Here is a 14,847-nt window from a genome sequence, read left to right on the forward strand (position 1 = left end):
TGCCACCAGGGAACTGGGGCAAGGAATGCCAGACCAGGCTCTGAAGTCACGCTACCTATACTGTTCTTACAGCCCACTGATTTAGATAAATAGCAACAGAGAGCTGGGGTGCTATGAGCACTTGTACCACTTTTCATTGGGACCTCCTCCTCTTCCCCTCTTTTTGGCAGACTTTGTTTATGCAACACGCTGATATGGAAAGCTATGAGTGATAGCAACAACTGCACAGCTTAAGGAAGACTGAATCAGAGTTTTATTTTGGGGGACTATTGAATTTTATGTATTGGACCTCGCTACAGTCTATGCTACAATGCATGAGGAGGCTCAGGACCAACCTTGTGTGAATGTTTTCTATTGTGCACTATTAAAGCTGTGGTTTAAATGACTGAGTCATTTCATTGTTAAGACTGAGATTGAGAAAATAAACATGTTAATTAGAGTAAAAAAGCAAATTATATATTTTCATTTTCCTCCTTCTGAGTCCAAATGACTGAATTACATTTTCTTTCATGCCCATTGAGCTCATGTTCTATGCCATCGTTTCAACAAAGAAAAATTTGTACTTGCAAATGCAATATATTTGGTATGCAAAATAGGCAAATCTCTCCATACAAATTATCAACAAAATAATACAGGCTCAATTTTGCAATAATTACGAGCTGATAAATAAAACCAAACCATCAGTAAATAAGCACAGCATCACTACTTTACAGCTGTAGGTCTACATTGACAGTTGGTACATTATAAAATAACAAAACAACATAAAAAAAAGTATGTAATGTTGAACAGGTGTGGACATCAGAACTACACGAAGGTGACTTTGCCACCTGACTTACAGCATCAGACATTATGAAAGAGTTGATGAGTGCTGGTTCAGTGAAGTGTGTTAAACTGTAAATCATGCCTGATTATGAAAGGTCATAATTTTGAAAATCCACATTACTCAGTATAATGCTGAGGAGTACAGAAATAACAACGTAAAACCTATACTCGTGGTGACAATAGCAAATTTTTTATATACTGCATTGTTTTAGAAGTTAAGTCCAGTATTAGGGCACAAAACACTGTGTCGCAGCTAGAGCCAGAGCAGGAGGGTGTGTTTGTGCCTCACTCTGTGGTGGAAGTTCGTGCCACTGTGCAAACTCTGCCCAGTTAGCCCCACAACCCTATGTGAAATGTGACACAGCCTTGGGTTCTCCTTTAAGGCATACCTTTTCTGTCTGTGTGCACTACATTGTGTGTGTGTGTGTGTGTGTGTGTGTGTGTGTGTGTGTGTGTGTGTGTGTGTGTGTGTGCGTGCGCGCAGGGTGGGGGTCAGGCCTCCATTTTTACCAGGACGTCTGCAGCAGCTGTCCACTGGTATGTCAGCGGGAGCGTCACAGTGGTGATACAGGGGTTCAGAAGTGAACTGAAGCGGCTGCGTGCAGTTTGATCCAGGAAGGTTTACCCTCACTGTCTCCGGCCTGTCCAGGACCTGCAGCCCCACCACCATGGCGGATCAGTACCAGTACAACACCAACGAGGAGAAGATTGTGAAAGACAGCCACACCAAAGAGATCGACCTCATCAACAGAGACCCCAAGCAGATCAATGAGGACGTGGTGAAGGTTTGTGCAGCATGGAGACAACACCCTGTGACAGAAAGGATTTTGGCTTGTGTGGAAGCATGTGGAGAAAATGCATTATGTGATTGCTCGGAAAGGAGACAGGAGAACAGGTTATTATATTGTCTGGAAACCCCCTAAATAGACCAAGAGCTATTCCTGTTGCCTGTGCAGAGCATAAAGTTTATTTTGGGAATGAGGTAGAAGAGTGTGAAACTGATACACTGTGCCACCATGTTTTATTTAGGTTATTTATACTGTGATTGTTGCCATGATATCACAACAAAACATTCTCTGTAAAAACAGGGACTGAAGGCGGCTCATGTAAACATGTTCGATGATAGTAAACCATGAGTTATGAGTTGACCATAATGTTTAGTGTCTGCATGGCTCAGTTTGGAATGATCTACAGACGTGGTCATGTCTGCTTTCAGGAAACCATCAAGACAGCGGTACTCCTAATAGTCTAAATAAGCACCGACAGTTTTAATCCGTGCAATCATTTTCGGTAACATTTCCTATACCTTTAAAATAAAGTAAATTGGATAGATCTATTGAAAGAATGCCGCTAAATGTACCAGCTGTGGACCACATCTCTTATTTCTACAGAACACTGACTGTTCCTTTGCTGAATGGGACTCCAGCCACTCATTGAAAGGATGATCTCAGGCTACTATCTCTGCAGGAAACGGACAGCAAGTCCTTACTTCCCATTCTGATCCTGTCCAGTGGTCTGGAAGAAAAGCAAGCTTTTTAGATGTGCAGTGTGTTTGCTTGCCTTGATTACTGGCAAGTTAATTCACATTTTATGGCTAAGTTTCAACTGAGAATGCGGTGGCACTTCTCCAAAACACCAGGTGGCACGCACTGAAAATGGAGAGCAAATTGGACCATTGTTGCTCTCATGCATTTTATACAAGGTGAACTTTGGTTGCTAAAAAAAAAATGTGTTGGAATATAGCTTTTAGAGTGATTTGGACACTGCATTAAAACTCACTCTATAGCTTGGCTTGTATGCCACTGCATTACATTATTTTTTTATTCTATGAAGCGCAACGAATAATTGGTTTCTCTGCAAAAATCTGACCCTTATACTCTGCAGCTTTCACAAGCACAGTTGTTCCACTTGACATTGGCAAGTGCATATAACTCAAGCCCAAAGAGGTCTGCTGGAGGGAGATGGATAAAAGTGGTGTGTCCTCACGGACGTGTATTAATGAAAGCCTCTTTTAAATTTCTTATTAGGTGGAGTTTGAGGACGTCATTGCAGAGCCTGATGGTACACACAGCCTGGATGGAGTGTGGAAGCTCAGCTACACCACCTTCACTGTGTCCAAATACTGGTGTTACCGCATCTTGTCTGCTGTCTTCGGTATCCCTGTTGCTCTGCTCTGGGGCTTCCTGTTTGCCTGCATCTCCTTCTGCCACATCTGGGCTGTGGTTCCCTGCATCAAGAGCTGTCTGATTGAGTCACAGTGCATCAGCCGCATCTACTCTCTCTGCATCCAGACCTTCTGTGATCCATTCTTCGAAGCCCTGGGCAAGATCTTCAGCAGGGTGCGCGTAGTAATGCGCAAAGAAGTCTAAGAACTCAAACAGTAGTGTTTCTAGTATGATCGGATGAAGTGTGGTCTTTTTTTATACACCAGAAGCTCAGTCCTGGCATCTTGCTTACTTCTTGATACTCCTCCTCTTCCCTACATAACATGCTGTTCTCCACCCACCCATCCTCAAGCCCTCAGCACTGAGTCCTGACATGCCTGGTGTGCCTTTTGCCACCAGAAGCTCTGCGACAGCTGCAGCAGGCAGCGTGGTTCTGTGACAGCTCTGGCACTCCTGGAGGGCTCCGTGCTCCTCACTGAGAGAGAAGAGGGCCGCTTTCCATGGGGACGATCTGTCTCCCCTCATTAATTTGTATCACAAAAAAATCTCAGATAGTGGCTTCTCATTCACAACAAATGAAAACAACTCCCCAACACTGCTGCACCTTTGGATGATGCTGGCTGTATGCATTGCATTTAGCTATCCTTAAAGGTTATGTTGATGCTGTATGTTGCTGTGTCCAATACTGTTTTACTTTGAATTTGACACTTATATATGTAAACTTAACCTTATTAGAAAAAAACCCTAAAAGAATGAAAGGAATTGAAAATGTCCAGTAGTTCTGTCCAGTAATGTCTGATTTCTTTATGTATTCAAAAAATATATTCTGATATGTTTCCCTCTTAATTTGTGATGACTCCTCAGTAACTGTGAGACTTTTTGGAGACTTGCAGATGCAGCTATGAGTGTGACGAGTGGAATATTAAATCTACGTGTTTGCATATTTCAGTCAAGTAAATGTAAACAAGTATGGATCTAACTGCTGATGGCGTCAAGTAGAGACCTCTCTGTGAGACCAATTTTAATGTTCCACAGTGTTAATTTGATGTGAAAGAAAAGTGTACCGCTCTACCTGGAGCTCCGAAAACCTCCAAGATAAGGAGTGGTAAGGGGGAAACATGGGAAAAAGGGCGTGGTCTCAGGCAAGACTCTATATTCTGTTTGTTAAACACGAGCACAATTAGGTTAACAAATTAAATACCTTATGGGGCGACATAATGTTTGCACATCCTGACATAAAAAACTTTGCTCCTACAATACATTTGCTGCTATTGTGTACCTGCAGTGTAGAAAGGAAAATTATACATGGGCTGACACTAATTTAAAGACACTTTACAATTAACAAAACTGTCCTTAAATATGTTGCACCACTGTTTGATTGAAAGTATAGCATGTGTATTATTTCAAAATCTTTCTGAGAGGCACAGTTTACTTCAGTCAACCTGGAGGCACTGACCTGGGAACTGTGACCCACTAGAGGTTGCTGTTGTATATCTTTCATGTTCTTCTTGGTTGTGTATGAGATCCATTATTGATGGTTCAGTTTCAGTTTCACCACACACTTTTTTGTTTATAACCTCAGTTTGTTTCTTTTGGTTCATTCTATTATTCCATAAAAGTGCTAGAAAATGTACAGTTAGAGGTTATATGAGCAGAAATAACACACTGGCTTAAAGCATTATTCTGATTAATGAACTGTATTAAACAGTGTAATTAGTGAGTAAGAGTGATTGATTTGCCAGATTACGTGGTCAAAATTCATTAAAAGATATCATTAAGCGCTTCAATCACTTTCATTTGGGCAGAATGTGTGCAATAACAACCAGATGATCATTTAATCTGAATTCAAATTGTCTCCATAGATTGCACATTATATCAAAATTAATAAGACATAAAGTACATGTGTATTTTCCTAATAGCACCTGCACCATATATGCACAAGGATGATGAATCAAATGTTTTATCCTCAAAAGAAAGTCATCAGATTCAACATCAGTGAACTAATGGTGGTATGGTATTTTTGAATAAACTGAGCTTAGAAACTACAATACAGCAACAGTGAATGTAAAGAACGAATGTATTTGGTGTCACCAAAATACAGCAAATTCCCCACAAATACACATCTCACAATTTTATTTGTTTATTTTCTTTTTTTACCTTCTGCAAAGGATTAATTAAACTTGTGCAATTACAGACATACTGTACAATACTGTACACATCATTGCCCTCCACAGTTATTGGCATCTTACTCATAATCTTTGATCATCAAATTTATGGCCTTTAAAAGATGTACATTACAGAATTTCTCCTGACATAAAGTTTTCCACTGGAATAAGATTGTCTTATGAAACGTCACAGTGTTAAGGTTATAACGAAAGTAAACATAACCCCCTAATTGGACATATAAAATAAAACGGGTCGCTGCTGTGGCAGTAGAGTCACTGAAGTAATTCACTGCTTAAAAAGAACCGTTTTGGAACATTAATTAATCCTGAAATCAACATTATAACAAAATTAAAGCAAAACCCATGCAATATAACAGAGTTGAATATTCCTGCAACATCTCCCCTGTGTGACATATATAATAATCCTCCTATAAAAGTGTCTGAGGCTCTAGTTTGTGGTGTAGTTGTACTTTGTTGTATTATGTATTATTACAGTGTAAGGTTGCACAGAGACAGAATATGAGGATGAGCTGAACAATAGAGCAGAAAAACAAAGTGCAAAGCTGAATCAACACCCGTCTCACAGCGTCTCAACTAAAACTGAACATTATGGACCTCACAAACACTTTTATCACAGCATATTGTGTTGTGTTGTTTTTATTGTACAGCGTTTGATTTTATTCAGGCCACTCGTCATTATTGGCAATGATTATTGATGTGCTGTAATTAAAATAACAAACCAATCACATCCCTAGACAGCTGATATTCTTGAAACATCTACAATGAACATAAAAGCAACTGGCTGAACAACAGCTTCAGACTCAATTAGACCTCCAATGAAGAATTCTGGAGCGAATTCATGGGCCAGTTTACATTTATTGTCACATCCTGCAGGATAATGTGCCGTGTCATGGAGCAATTGTAGCGTCAACGTACCTCCAGAGACATGAGTCACTTTAGTTCACTTCAGTGACCTGCACAGTCTCCAGGTCCCAAGCCAGTAATGCACTTTGGGGCTGATGCTGAACAGGATGTTCAAAGTTTCAATGTGCTGCCAGAACTTTGGAGGAACTCAGTGATGTTATTGATCCAGTGTGGACAAACATCCCTCTGGAGCACTTCCAGCAACCTTGCCAAACATTTATTCAGCCCGTTCAGGAGGTGAACAGAGTTCTAATGAGTATCAGCTAGGTGTAGATAACAACATTGTCAGAGCAGTTTTGCTGCTTTCACTCTTTATTTGTTTTTTAAACTTTTGAAAAATCTTTACCAGTGACAGCCGTGACACTTCACATCAAACAAAAGCTCAAGTGACAGTTTACATGTACACAATCCATCGCAAATGTAACAAAGTGACCAACGTGGTACACAATATTTACTACAGGTGAGCAATTTCCTCATAACAAAGACATACAGGATCTGCAAGCTTTGGTGGAGACAACAACTGAATCAAAAAAGGAAGTTGGCCAAGAATGTTGTTGTTGTTGTTTTTTTTTTTAACTTCCTCTGCCCATGTAAATACATACTGTACAGCTAAAACAAGAAACATGTACAAACTAACAGACAAAAAGATTCAGTGGATTGCTCAGCTTGGTCAATTATTATCTTTTAAGCTTTCATTAACAAAATATTGCCCCTTAATTATAATCTGTTCAACATTTTTCTATTTCACAATTCCATTTACATTTTATACTGTAATTTACTGTAAATAAAAGAATTAAAACTTTTGTTGTTATTCCTCGTCTGGGCTTGAACAGCAAGCCGCGGGTCAAGAGGTATCTGAGGGAGCCGAACTGCTGGATATTTTATGGATGACGGCCTGTGGAGGGGATTGTGATGGTGAGTGATTATGTGGTGGAAGTCTGAGTGATGCTCCTCTGACTGCTAGTACTCTTAATAACAAAGGTTGAGGAGTTGCTCTTATGACTGGAGTCAAAGTCACGCTCACAGCGGCACTGGGAGGACTTGAGGTAGCGAGCGGAGCAGCAAAGAAAATTCTGCCTAAGATCCTGGAACAAATGCCCTGCGAAGCACATGTAGATCCAGGGGTTACAGCAGCTGTTGAGGCTGGCCAGCAGCATGGAGATGATGAAGGGCATGGCTACAGGAGAGGACAGAGAGAGGGAAGTTACTGTGCTGTGACAACAAAAATGGAAGATTTATACTGTCAACCGAGGAAATTGTTTTCTCTTGTGTAAGTGGCTGGCTGAAAGTTAATTTACTTCCATTCTTAAAAAGTTCAGTGACAATGACAATTTATTAATATGAGTTTGTGCACACAGGTTTTGTTTTGGGATTATTTACATCTTTATGCCAATGCTTTTTAGCCATGCTAGCAATGTGGCTGTAGATATGGAAATTGTCAGTCCACCACTTTTTTCCAGACTGAATTTTTTTTTCTCAAACTGCTGAATGAATTACCATGAAATTTACTACAAAAATTCATGTCCCATTTTCATCAAGCAAAATATTAGTCAATTTTAAATTGTCCAGCACTTACAGCTTCCTGACACTTTGTGTTTAGAGCTAATTAGCAAATGCTAATTAATTAGCAACTGCTAATTAGCTCTAATACACTAAACTAAGATGGCTAAGATGGTTTTACATCAACATCAGCAGGTTAATACTTAAATTATGAGCACGTTAGCATGCTAACATGTAGCCTCACAGAGCTGCTAGTATGGCTGTATTCCCTTTACTCATTTGCTATTTTTCTGTCAATGTACAATCATTTCAATTAGAAGTTTCAAGCTAACATACAGTTATGACTGTATGTTGGCTGGAGGAATTCTCAGTCCTTGAACTCACAAGGCAAACAACTTGATACCTTTGATGAAACTCTTTGTGCCAATGCATTTCAGAGCTTTGAGGAAGCTTGCGCTACTTGCACCACAAGGGTGAGAACACAGACAAATTGAAATGGTGACCTGTTCGAACAAGCAATAAAGAACGGATTTTGTCAAACGAAGAGCAGGACAAGTGGAAATGTTCCTCACACACTGTGGTGATACATCATGGCAAGTAACTCGCTGTAGCACGTTAGATGACATTTACGCTATGTCAACTCCACCATCCAACTGACATTTGGCAAATGAGCTTTGGATTCATGCAATCGGTTTGTATCCTGTATTTAACCTCTTCTTACTGATTGCTAATCTTTCTTTCAGCCTGTCTGCGCTCAATCGCGCTATTCTCATGTCGTCTCTAATGACGGTCCCTAAACTCTAACGAAAATTGTTCAGCGTAAATGATCTCTGGAAGGGCACAAAAGTCACAGACATGATTAATAAGAACTGATCAACTGCTATTAAGGGTTTGATTTATGAGAGTAAAACATGAGTTTAACTGAGTGTATATCATTCACTTACCCTTCTACTGCAGTGTCATAGGTTTTATAATTTGCTTTTTAGTGAGTACTGCAATGTGATGCTTCAGATGAACATATGAAAATGGTAGAAGAATGTATTACGTACAGAACAAATTTGCAGGAAAAGGCAAATTTATAAAAACTATTCTGCAGAAAGGCAGGGGGAAAAGCAATTTGTGAATTACACAAACTTTGCATGCATCAGTTTCCTTGAATATAGATTAGGGAGTAACGCACTTCATTGAAGACAATGCAAAAGACCAGATGGTGGTTATCAAGCATTTTTATCAGGGTAAATGAGAGCACAGCCTGGGTCTAATTTGAATAACATTGGGAACTATCATGAAAAAGTCTTCACTGAATTAACTCACGGTGTCTTCCACAAGGGAATGATAAATCACACAGCCAATGAAAGTGGTACATCTGTCTGACTGTCAGAGCTGATACTGGCTAGTCCAAAAGACTCTTCAGCAATTCATTAATGAGAATTTTACATGAAATGATATGATATGATTAATAAGTAAATGATTAATTTATGATTAAGTAAAACTGTTTTGAAAGATCTTTCCATATTACACTGTTTTGTTTGTGAAGACACTATATAGAAACTGACCTTTAAATTTTTTTTTACACTTTTAGATTGAACAGTGGACTTTGTGTCTGTCAAGCACTTAATGCAAATCAATAGTACTGTGAGCGTGAGTCGGTGTCCGAGAGCACCAGGCTCAGCAGGGGAAGATGTTTGTGTTCAACAGATTTTTTTTGGGAGTTTTTGTGAGTGTCTGAGTCAGGGTTTAACCTTCAGGTGTTTTTGTCCTCTACATAATGAAATCTGTCTGGCTGTTAAATGTGAAATCACACACGGCGCCGATGTCCCTCTGACAAAGCTTAGAGGAACGGGGTATTTAACCATCTTCTGACATTTCCAAAAATCGTATTGATAAGCCTAATGAGGTGCTAAAGATGGAAAACTTCTCTGAAATTCAAGCTGCAAGATGTAATGAATCAATCTCAGTCGTTTTTACGAGGAACCTGGAGGTATGATGCACTTTGGTGCTTTGTTCATGCACTTTAAAAATGAGTGATTGGCTTGATGACAACATTGTATCTAAAGGTCGAAATTTCATAGACCAAAAGGATGTGGGTAGGCTACTACATCACTGGTCCAATGTTGGTTGAAGTTGGTTAAAGGAGTACTTTGACATTTTTTTGACAAGAGTTAGATGAGAAGAATGATGCCATACATGATGCCACAGTCAGTTGCCAGTTATCTTAGCTTAGCATAGAGACTGAAAACAGATAGCCTGGCTCTGCATACCAGCACATCTAAAGCTCTCTGATTAACATGTTATATCTCATTTGTTTGATTCATACAAAAGCCGAAGTGTAAAAACAAAAATGTGCTGTTTTTAGGGGGGGTTGTGGGCTGGACTTTTTCAGGTAACTAGCGGAAAGCCAAGGAGGTTACAGGTCCTGACCAAGAAATAGTCTGGGCAAAGCCTGAAATGTCTTTGACCGGAACCAGGCTAGATGTTTCATGTGTTTATGCTAAGTTAAGTAACCAGCTGCTGGCTGGTGCTTCATATATACAGTACAGCAGACAGATTTGTATCAATATTCTTATCTAACTCGCAACAACGAAAAGAATAAGCATATTTCCCAAATGTCAAACTATGAACTTGAACAAATTATGCATCTGGTAGTCCTGGGGGATTTCTGACTCATTCATAGCAAAGGACATGATTGCTTTAGCAATGAGACAGGGTGGAGCAAGTGCAGGAGTCTGCGTGTAGAATCAGCATCCTGTCTCTGCTAAGAGTGGCCTTTTAAAGTCACACAGCAATGTTTTATGTTGTAAATCACCATTTATCTTGAAGATTTGTTTATAAGGTGCGTTGCAGAGGAAACCATGGCAATAATAATCCATGATGATGCCAATCACGCAGAAACATACAGTAACAATAGACTTTCTTCTTCACCATAGAAAAAAAAACATTAAGAAGTGAAAAGAAAAATCAGTATGCAGGACTGTTTTATGAAAGTCTCACATAACATATTATGGATATATTCCATGGTAAAATAAAAAAAAGAAAAAGAAAAGTGTAAGGTGGCCAATGTATGATTATCTGTATTTGAGGCTTGTTACCTAAATATTTGTCCTCAGTCTGCAGGTTACCTGTCATAGGCATTGATAAGCATTAATAATCAGTTTTACTTTGTATGGTCCTCACTGATAATCTTTCACTGCAATACAAACTGTTTTAAAAGGCACAGCCTGTGATTACCGGCACCCACACAATCAACATTTAAAACAAATGATTAAAACCTGTTTTCACCTCCAAATTGGCAATTTACATCTACAGAATCTGGCCTATTAAACGTATGTTTTCTGAAACTGTATATGGTTTGTTTACGTTTAGTTCATGAATGTTTGAAAAACATTTTTGCAGCATGATCAAAGAGCTTCCTGCTCTAAGCTTTTTGCTCTGGGCTCATTTTTGCTGAGTATTACTCTAATGGACACTTTATCTCCACAGACACAGGTGACACTCCAGTCTATCTTTTGTACACAAACACGGGCACGTGTCACTGCCAATTCTGGCCTTTCTGAGTGCTGCTCACGTGGAAGAAAGCCATGAGACATCAGCACTCATCCAGGCTCTGCAACAGAAAATGAATTAATCACTTTCTTTTCCATTCACAGGATGAAGCACTTTTTCTGCTCTTATCTTGCTCCTCTAACTTTAACTATCGTTAGGAGATGTACCTTCAGAGCCCATCGCTGTTGTTTCATCAGTGCATCAGGCATATGGCTCCTCAGTGTTGAAAAATTGGCTGACAGCTAAGTGTATTGTGCGGCTGTTTAGCTTCCAAAGTGTAAATAGCTTGTGCGAACAACACAGCTTGAGGAGAATGACAGCTACTCGCAATCAGTCAGCTGGAACCTTTTACACAAACCCACAGAAGCAAAGAGAAGAACTGAGGCCTGCAACACCAAAATCTGTTCACTCTCTTCTCACCAAGAAACTTCCTGACATTATTGTCTTATTTTTAGCATCCATACTATTTGCTTTATTTCAGTCTGTTTTTGTCAGAGGAACTACTATTTACACCACAATTATAAGTGATGGAGACTGTTTGAAAAACAAGTTTTGTGTTGTCTTTGGAGAAATAGAGACACAGACATTATTCCTCGAATAAGTGGCTCTAATTAGATTTACATTTTCGAGTAGAACAAAAGTTGCCAACAAACAGACACATTATAGCTGTCAAATTAAACAGGGTAACACATATTTGTTACTTCTCTACCCAAATGTAATGAAAAAATGAAAACACCACAGAGGGCAGTCTTTCAAATGTGCAAATGCATTGTGAAGTCAAATCGGTACATTTGCGGTTATTTGGGTGTGGCCACGGCCCAGCAAGTCGATCGATGTAAGATGCACATAGTAGATGGCCGCTTAGTGGCCTATCGTGGTTAAATGTCAAAGACACACTCCAACGTGCCTCACAGGCACAAATAAGAGCTGCTTGGCGCGCGGTGGCGCACGCTAATTAGATTAATGATTAACCGTCAGTTGGTCTCTGCAGCGTCAGGAAGGTCAGAGGAACACTTGGAAATCTGGAACTTGGAATCCTGTTTGCAGCTTTTTTCTTTCCACTCAGTAATTTTTTTTCTCACCACACAGCGAGTGTGTATCAGTCAGTTTTGAAATGACAGTTTGTTGTAATAATGTTTCTCATTTTGCTGGTGAGGCCACAGGGATCATGGACTGTTTCTATAAACTGTGTGAATGCTGTAAGGATAATTTTTTCGTTAAAATTGCTAAATTCTAAGGGAGAAATATCAGAAAAAAAACGCATTCAACCATTCACCGATGAAAATGTAAAACCAAGGAAATGTGGAAAACAGAGTAAACACGGCTCAAAATAGTGTTTTAGTTGCCTCAGTTTACTGAAAGTGGATGATCAAGCGCTCGCATCCTCGCGCGTAAAGAGCACTGATGCGCACAGCTAGAATGATGAGACAGCCTACATTAGAACATTTCCAAACCTTTTCACCCTTTAAAATTGTCACGAACACATAGTGTTAAAGGAAGGGGTCGAAAACTATAAGTATGTTAAGTGTGTGAATTATTATGAATATATTATGAGCACATCAGCCTTTGCGCACTGGCGCGCACTCGGTGTCATATTTAAAATTCAACCTACCCTCACGAGGCGCTGCTGGATCCCACGCAGACCACATCTGAACAGAGAAAAAGGGGGTCCAGCAGACGATATAAGCCAGGACGATGACAAAAGTCATTTTCACAGTGGTTATCTTCGCCTTGGAGATTAGTTTAACGCTGCTCACGCGGGCCAGTGTGTTGCCTTTGGAGGTTTTGGGCGTCAGGCTTATACACTGCTCCCGCCTGGTTTTCAGTTTAAAGTTTTGCCATATTTTGAAGCTTATCAAACCATAGCAGATGCTCAGTATGGCCACTGGAATGATATATATGGTGAGGCTGATCCATGTGATATAAGCTTTGGCTCCCCAAGGCTTCACGAAGTCGCCCCAGCAGTCATACACTCCTGATCCGGCCGAGCCAACCTCTGTCAGGGAAAAGATAAACATCTGCGGGATACTGAAGAGCAGGCTCAGGACCCAGGAAAATATGACATAGAAACGGTCTTTTCTTCTGTGCAAAGAACGAAGGGGCTGACAAATTGCCAAACACCTGTCTACGGACATCAGAACTAACATGTAAGTTGACGCGAACATCCCAACGACCTGCAGGTATTTCACCAATCTGCACAAAATGTCCGGTCCATAGAAGCGAAATGTAATGTCCCAGATAAGTTGAGGGAGAACTTGAAATATGGCTACGACTAGATCGGCGATGCTCAGGTGCTTCATGAAGTAATACATACGGGACTGGCTGTGTTTGGTGGTGTGGATGGCCAGCAGGACGCACAGGTTCCCCGCCAGCGCCAGAAACAGCACCAAGGCGAGCACAGTCACCTCCACCTTCGCTACCTCCTCATTCCGCTTCAGAGGATTCGTCTGATTCGACCCACCGGTACCGTTAAGGAGACTTGAGTTCCTCCAGGATTCGTTGAATTGCCAAAAGTCACTTTCATTAGAAATACTTTCCATTGCCGCAGTCTTGTCCCTCTGCAGATGCGTCAGAGTTGTGCAGTCATGCAATGGCTGGAAGGGGCTCCTGGGGGGTCTTAAGTGATAAACTCTTCCCCGTGTCCTCACAGGTGACAAGACGAAGGATGAGATATGACGAGGCTCAAAACACGTTTCTTCAGTGATAAAAAAAAAAAAGGATTCACTTTTTGTTGAACCTCAATCACCCATGCTTTCTAAAGCCAGAAGACGCATGAGTCCACAGAGGAGAAAATGCTTCTCGTTCTCTAAACAATATGAAGCATTTGATAAAATGTGGGCCCTAGAAAAAAAGTAAACCTAAGGTGCAGAAAGCTTCAGTGAGGACACACAAAACAGCAAAACTAGGGTCTAAAATACGCGAGTTGTGCTACTGGTCAAAGGCAAGTCTCCAAAATCATAGTCTGGGTAAATCCAAATAATTAGCAGGGTTCTGGTCGAGCAAAAAATATATGTTTGCCTTCAAAATAAAAATAAAAATCTGAAAATGAAACAATCAAAATGAAAAGAAGATGCTGCGGAGGCTTAAAGCCCCATCATCATCTCTGGTAAGAGACGGAATGGCCAGAGCTACAGCACCTAAGACTCTGTTGTATCGGTCCCCACTCCAGTAATAACACTAAATAGTCTTACCCATGACCACCCCTAGGCGGCGATGTGAGCCATTCATCAAAAACCTCCCTTTCCTGCTCTGCAGCTCAGAGCCTCAGCCCTCCTTAGAGCATGAACCCCCAGATCTGCCGTGAATCTCATTTTATAAGCAGCCAACCTCATCTGAGAAGATTGTTGTTGTCAGATATGACATGATGTACATTTACAAAGCTGCACACAGTGATGGAGAGAAGACCCCGGCTGCACAGTGAAGCCTGTGATGAAATCTGGGGAGCAAATGACACTCAACATTTCTTTTCTGGAGGATTGCAGTAGTTCTGGAGGAACTCTAAACTCAGTATGTTTTGAACAAAGTTTAAATAATTAAATATTGCAGGCACAATTAAAACTAATTATTAAGGGGATGTGCATGAAAAGCACACAAACATAGTTTCTCGTGAAAATGCATGATCAGTTTTTATAACTCCTAAGGAACAAAAACGGACAGATCAAAGAACATCAGGAAACTGTTCTTTTCTAAACTACTATTAAAATTAAAAGCGCTCAATAGTGGATGTG

General features: G+C 40.3%; 2 protein-coding genes across 2 annotated transcripts; one reads left to right on the top strand and one right to left on the bottom strand.

The window, feature by feature from the left end:
- The first annotated feature begins 1,354 nt into the window (after positions 1 to 1,354).
- Positions 1,355 to 4,774, top strand: cav3 (caveolin 3). Its single transcript, XM_056396785.1, has 2 exons — positions 1,355 to 1,607; positions 2,850 to 4,774. The coding sequence occupies exons 1-2, from the start codon at positions 1,491 to 1,493 to the stop codon at positions 3,189 to 3,191; spliced, it is 459 nt and encodes a 152-aa protein (XP_056252760.1). The 5' UTR covers positions 1,355 to 1,490; the 3' UTR covers positions 3,192 to 4,774.
- Positions 4,775 to 5,111: 337 nt separating this feature from the next.
- On the bottom strand, positions 5,112 to 14,272 carry oxtra (oxytocin receptor a). The gene is made up of 2 exons (XM_056396769.1): positions 12,732 to 14,272; positions 5,112 to 7,253 (listed from the first exon to the last, which is right to left on the bottom strand). Exons 1-2 carry the CDS (start codon positions 13,657 to 13,659, stop codon positions 7,000 to 7,002), a joined length of 1,182 nt encoding a protein of 393 aa, XP_056252744.1. The 5' UTR covers positions 13,660 to 14,272; the 3' UTR covers positions 5,112 to 6,999.
- Positions 14,273 to 14,847: the final 575 nt, after the last annotated feature.

The sequence above is a fragment of the Seriola aureovittata genome, chromosome 2 (assembly GCF_021018895.1).
Source record: "Seriola aureovittata isolate HTS-2021-v1 ecotype China chromosome 2, ASM2101889v1, whole genome shotgun sequence".
Taxonomy (NCBI): Eukaryota; Metazoa; Chordata; class Actinopteri; order Carangiformes; family Carangidae; genus Seriola; species Seriola aureovittata.